Source organism: Mizuhopecten yessoensis, unplaced genomic scaffold (assembly GCF_002113885.1).
Source record: "Mizuhopecten yessoensis strain PY_sf001 unplaced genomic scaffold, ASM211388v2 scaffold716361, whole genome shotgun sequence".
NCBI classification, from domain to species: Eukaryota; Metazoa; Mollusca; class Bivalvia; order Pectinida; family Pectinidae; genus Mizuhopecten; species Mizuhopecten yessoensis.
Genome location: NW_018480078.1, coordinates 2,319,955 through 2,326,791, shown reverse-complemented (window position 1 = coordinate 2,326,791; position 6,837 = coordinate 2,319,955). Strand labels below are relative to the sequence as shown.

At 35.2% G+C, this 6,837-nt stretch overlaps 1 protein-coding gene across 3 annotated transcripts in view; it reads left to right on the top strand.

Annotated features, from left to right (window-relative positions):
• The first annotated feature begins 4,491 nt into the window (after positions 1 to 4,491).
• LOC110443920 (mitochondrial substrate carrier family protein ucpB-like) overlaps positions 4,492 to 6,837 on the top strand; it is a 10,261-nt gene continuing 7,915 nt past the window's right edge. Inside the window, exons 1-2 of one of the 3 annotated variants that reach the window (XM_021488384.1) lie at positions 4,492 to 4,675; positions 5,024 to 5,197. In XM_021488384.1, coding sequence (XP_021344059.1) covers positions 5,125 to 5,197 — 73 coding nt within the window. In that variant the 5' untranslated portion in view covers positions 4,492 to 4,675; positions 5,024 to 5,124. Of the gene's footprint in view, positions 4,712 to 5,023; positions 5,198 to 6,837 lie in introns of all 3 variants that reach the window. The other 2 variants (XM_021488382.1, XM_021488383.1) reach the window with 2 other exon arrangements.

Genomic DNA, 6,837 nt, shown 5'->3' with positions numbered 1-6,837 from the left:
ATGTTTATTATGGTAAATACCCATATATTTTCTGTTTTAGTATAATACCAAAACTCTTCATTATTTACGCATATTTTAAAGTTATAACTTTATAAATAGCAGTAAAAACTCTCCAGAACTACTTAACGCTGAGATTGTGTAAAAGACAAAGATATGCAGATAACTGTAAGCAATAAAATAATCTTAATAATAAAACTAATATATACTTTATTATTATTTCATTTTGTCTTTTGCTCATTCATAAAACAAAATATGAAGGAATAATTACATTATTCTATATCTTTGAATCTAAACAATTAAAGCAAGAAAATATATCCTTGTTTGACTCTCCATACATATTTTTTTCCCCCGCACAGGTGATTCTTGTGACCTTGAACGAAGGTCGATGTCACTAACGTTTACAAAACGTTGAACAACCTACTTGCCAAAGGAAAACTGAAAATAAAGCTATGCTTTTACTTTTTTTTAAATCAAAGGTATTGTTTGACAAATTTACCGGCTGTAATGATTTTGGGAATACCTGATGTTGAAAGATATTACTTTACTTTACTAGCTTAAAAAACACCGTTAAAAATCTATTGCTGAATTTGATGAAGTGATGCACATGTCTAAAAACGTAAGAAATAAGGTCCTCCGAAAGATCTGAACTGGCAAACAAAAGAAGCTCTAAATTTAAGTCTATACCTAAGGCATTCAAATTTTGAAACAAAATACGCCTTTCCTTGCTTAAAAGATGATATTCAAAGAAATGTGAAATGTATTCTCATATGGATGCCCACAGTTGCAATATAGACTTTCGGCAAGATTACCTCTGTTAAGGCCATACTTAAGGGAACCACACTTGTGACTCAGTTAAGTATGTATACTATTCAATTTACGTTTTCCAAAACTAAAGAAGATAGGAGGGGATGGCTGTACACATGTATAGAAAGCAACGATCGTACTGATAGATCTATCGAGTTCCAGCTACGAAGAGTGGAAGGTACAAAGGAAAGATTTGTAAGAGAAAGCCCAAATAATCGCTGTTATTTCTAAGAGTGTATATACCTGTTATTTTCTTCTGCAATAGTAGGTGGCAGGAGATTGTTTAAAAAATCTGGAGTTAACTTGTGGTGCATTTTATATAAACGTTGAAGTTATCTACGTTTCCGACGATTTGAAAGAGTTTTTCAATCTGTTTCAAAATGTGAATCTTCGATACGGGCATATGAAGGAAGGCCGGATATAATACGAGTAGCTTCTCTTTGGGCTATCTCTTACTTTTCTGACTCAAATTTAGCACAACCATCTCATAATTCACAAGCATATTCTAAAACTGGTAAAATGAATGATTTGAAAGATATAATTGGTAGGCAACTTTTAAGCAATTATGAACAATAGACTCGTTTTAGAACTCATTCTCAATATAAAGGGATTACGCTCACTTTCGCTCTGATATCGAATATGCAAATTAACGTGCCCAAAAAGGAAAATTTCTAATTAGTTATGAAATTTAACATACTTTTCTGCTTAAATCTTCAATAAAGTATTATCAAAATAATAGTTGGAATATGTTGCACATGATGATGATATAATGTTCTAGTAGGAATCGTATTACCGGACTCAATGAGTTCCCATTTGTCATAAAATGAATTCTAAAACTAACGGCCGGATTTAAGCTTTCTATACCCATACCTTTTTGTATTTATCTTGTTTTAAAAATCGAAGCGGGGGCCGACGCTAATGTTAAATCTCCATAAGGCGTTGATCCTACCTTTGAGTAATATAGTTTCAACTTTATTTTATTATAGGTATAATATTCCAGTCATACAAACATGATATACATATAGGATTCGAAAACAAGTACATAGTACTTATGCAAATCCGTCTCCTTTTTTTGTAAAACGGCGATTGGACGGCACTGACGAATATTATACATATAGATATAAGTATATGGAAGAGAAGAGGATTGGGGGAGGAAGAAGGGAAAGAGGTGTAAAAGGGTTTTAAAGAAAGTGTTGCTGGGGGTAAAATATATAGGGAAGTACATTTACTGCATTATTGGAGGAAAAACTGGTTGGAGAATATTTTGGATATGGACACATATCGAGGACTGTACATGTCACTGAGGTATTCAGCACATCATGATTTAATTGCATATAATGAAAACTTTCCATGCCGACCCCTGAGTATTCCGACATCCAGTGGTGAATCTTCAGACTCACATATATATATGAAGAACATTCTAAAATTCTGCAGAAGACTTCGTCTATGCGATAAGTTTTGTGACGAAGACGGTGAAAGCACACCATTGGAAACAACGGCGTTAGTCCATAACAATTCGCAATGGAACCCACCAAGAAGTTCGGACAAACATTTAGAAGACGTCATTAATAGTTTTAAAAGATTTCTTTACATAATGATAATCATAAACACGTAAAAAGTAATCTGTCTTACAGACAAATATGTGCTTTGGATTCTTTAAGAAATGATACGTTTATTATTATCAAAGAGGCCGAAAAAGGCAATGCAGTAGTGGTCATTAATAGAAATTTCTGTTGTGAATGCATACATAACATGCTTAGTAATGTTGAATTTTATACTTCGGCAAGTGACGATTTCGATGCGGAAACCCGTAGATTAATCAACGAGCTAACACGGACACATGAAGCGTGCCTACATGAAAAGGAGATAGATTATCTTGTCAATTTTATGCATAAAACTAGTTATTTCTATGGTTTGCCTAAAATCCACAAAAGCTTTATTATAAGTAAAGCTATAGAAGAACAAAACTGTACATATATTGAAGTTGAAAATCCTACGGATTTGAAGTTTAGACCCATAGTAGCTAGGCGGCCCTAATAGTGCAACGCAACCTTTGAGTCATCTTGAAGACCCCATTCTTAAACCTTTATGCACAAGTGTATGCACAAGTGTAAACAGTTATATCAAAGTCGATTTTGATTTTCTGAGTCGTATATCTAAACAGGTCCCACATAATGCTAAACTTGTTTCTTTTGATGTGTTGTTAGTTTATACACTAATATACTATATGATCTTGGTATTGAAGCTATTAAATATTGGCTGAACAAAAAACGAGAAAAGTTAATTCCCGTTTTAGTAATGAATGTATACTTCAAGCTCTAGACATTGTTCTCAATCGTAATTCTTTTTATTTTGACCAAGAACATTTTCGACAGATTAAGGGTACAGCGATGGGAACTAAAGTTGCCCCTACATATGCAACCTTAGTTTTAGGATACTTAGAGGAAACACTTTATTCTAAGATTGAAACAAAGTTTGGGGGAAAACTTTACTGAATTTATCAGAAATATTTGTTTCAGGTTCCTTGACGATTGTTTTATTATATGGCCTTCTGATAAGGATTTAAATGAATATCAAAACCTATTTAATTCTTTACATCCTTCTATTTGTTATACGATGGAGTGTAGCGAAACGTCTTTACCTTTCTTAGATGTTTTAGTTCAACTAGATTCAAATAAGATTACAACGGATTTATATTGTAAGGCTACAGATGCACATACTTATCTATTTTTTTAATCTAACCACAGTTATCATACTAAAGTTAATATTCCTTTTAATCTTGCCTCACGGATTGTCACTATCGTCAGTGACCAAAGACGCTCATATTGCTAGACTCAGTCAACTAAAGCAATACCTTAAAGCTCAATGTTATCCTACTGAGATAATAGAACATGACATATAGAAAGCTATTGGAAAGGGACACTTTACTTCCTGTCTACAAACACTAAAGGATGAATCAAAGTTAGTTCCTTTTGTTTCTACTTTCAATCCACGGAATTTTAATATGTTTCCTGTGATAAAGAACAAATGTGAAGAGTTAAAGCAAAGTAGCAGGCGTATGAGAAACATTTTTAATAAACATGCTATTTTACATTGTAGACGCCAACCTAAGAACTTGAAACGTATGTTGACATGTTATACGTTTGATCATTCTTGTGTAACACCAGAAGTATCCAAATGTCCTATGATTATCGAATGTAGTACTTTTATTTTCAAGAATGGTTTGAAATTTTCTGTGAAGTTAAATATGAATCGTAAATAAAAAAAAATGTAACTTATGCAATAGTTTGTTCTAAATGTGGTGATTTTTACATCGGTCAAACTGGTAATGAACTCAGAACACGCATGAGCGTACATAGACAACACACTAGAACTGAATCTTTACGAAATCTATATGTTAACAAACATATTCATGCATCAACTATTTTCATCAGACACTATTTTAAGAGAAAAGAAAGACGACCAATTAATCAAAATATTAAAACCAAGTCTCAACAGGCCACAGTAAAATTTTACGCTAAATTGTCCACCAATCTTGTGCACTTCGTGACGTCACGTTACTATTGTAGTGTGATGACATGTAATTGCGACGTCACGAAGTTGTTCTTTTGAATGAAAGCAGCTAGTTTTTTTGTCGGTCGTTAATCTTATTTTCTCTCTCTCTCTCTCTCTCTCTCTCTCTCTCTCTCTCTCTCCATACTGGCGTGTCGTGACATACAGGGCCGTACCGTTACGTACCACATGTAAATACGTGAAATTTAACTGGCATATCAGGATTTCCGTACATAAGAAGATTTACATAATAGTCGGGAGGAAGACTTCGGTAGCATTGTACTGTTGATATTTCGGACAGAAGAGGAGGAAGTGTTCGGTAGTTTCAGCAGACTGGTTGCAAGTACACATTTGAGTAATATACTGTAGCTGGAGTACCATATTAATTAATATAATATCAATATGATATTCAAATTCGTGGAATATACAGTAACAATTTCTTTAAAACAATTAAATGTCAAAGATGAAATCAACCTCCAACCGTTCAAAATATCCCAAATCCAACGGCGTCATCACTGTTAATCGTCTCAACACCTGTGACGCGTGACATGCTTTACGACGCTGGCTAATGTATCGACATGTCTGCCGCGTATCTATAAATAGACGACACGCTGAAAGGAGTACGCATGGGTACACACGACCTAAATACATGTCTTATATGCTGTAGGTAAAGTTCTTCTACAGGTCGAGTATCCGTGTGAGGGCGTACATGACCCGTGAATGACCATGCTGTTTGTGTAGGAAGGTTACTGGTAGCTTGACCTGACGATGGCGAAGATAGAGAACGAACAAGTATGGCGGTTTGCCCTGGCCGGTATCTCCAGCATGAGTGCTGCTATGTGTAAGTACAAGGGCAATCAATGGCCCGCGACCGTGACATCTTATAGGTATACATATGTGCTACCAGTATCTTGTATGACGCGCGCCCTACGATATATGTACACAGTGGCAGATCAAAAGGGGATTTTTGGTACTAAAGATCCCCAAGCCTGGGATTATTTTCTTTCAAAGCCATGTTAAATTATCTCTCTTTGGAAACCCATCAAGAAATGTTTAACCCCTCCCCCAGAATTGTCGCTGGATCCGTTACTGGTAAACACGATTTCTATTTATAGTACTGTATGGTATAACAGCTGATATCAGAGAATCGATCTGTATAACCCCTTGTACACTGTTGTTACATGTCTGTGAATTTCATTAGTCTTATTTACGTACAGGTGCCACCAATACATTCACAAATATGTGTAGGTAGCCTATATATGTACCACAAGGCGGTGTCATGTATCATGCTTACATTATACATACACCGGTAATTTATTTATCAACTTCGTTTTACCACGGAATTAGATTAGATATCTAAGTCCGTTGTTTTACTAACTTATATATAAGGTTTGGATAATTGGGTTTACCGTTCTATATGTTGAAACCGTCATGTGATACATATGTCCCTATACGCATATGTGTGCAAAACTACCCACAAAGGTATTAAAAGATTTAATGACGCCAGAGACGTATAATACATTATAATACAATGTATTATACGTCTCTGATGACGCGCACCAATATGTGTGTTATGTATGCATTTGTGCTGGAGGCAGCATTAGTATTGTGTATTGTTATGTCGACTTCGAGTGCTAGCTATACTCCACTTAAATACAGTACCACGCCGAAGACCCCCAGCACAGCATTCCTCTCGGTCACATTATACCGACAATGGGTAAACAAGTTCAATATTGCAATTACTGAAGTTTAGCTGAGAATAACAGCTGCAAATTATAAGAACTTCGTCTCGCAACGGAGTATTGTTAGCCCTTGTAGAAATTTTCGTATAAAATAAATAGGTTTGTTTATATATACTTTAATTTTTGTTTTCTCGCTATGATCGATGTCTATATTGAAACAGAGAATATTAAAAATCTTAACACGAGAACATTGAATAGATTTAGAAAAGAAAGGAAGGGGTGTCAACTTCACCGCTCCAGTGGCCAATATCAATGACGTCTAGGGTTAGATTATCATGAAATAGGGTATTATTTATTGATCAATTAAGCTCTGCATAGAAAAAGGACGTGGTGACGTTGAAAAAAGGCAAAATATGGTATTTTTTGTTTGATGATTTAAAAAAAAGGATTTCTGATAAACTTTTTAGGTCACCTGAGACAAAGTCTCAAGTGACCTATTGCGATCGCCTTTTGTCCGTCGTCGTCCGTCGTCCGTCGTGCGTCCGTAAACAATTTACATTTTCGACTTCTTCTCCAAAACCCCTGAACCAATTTCAACAAAATTTTGCAGGGACCTTCCATGGACAAAGGTCAACAAAAATGGTTGCCGGTTTAGTCCTAAGCCCCCAGGGGCCTGAGGGGCGGGGCCAAAAAGGGTCAAATTGACTAAAATTTCAAAAATCTTCTTCTCAAGACCCAGATATGGTAGAATCAAATACTCTTCATAGATGGAAGGGTCTTAAGGTGCTATACAAAAATT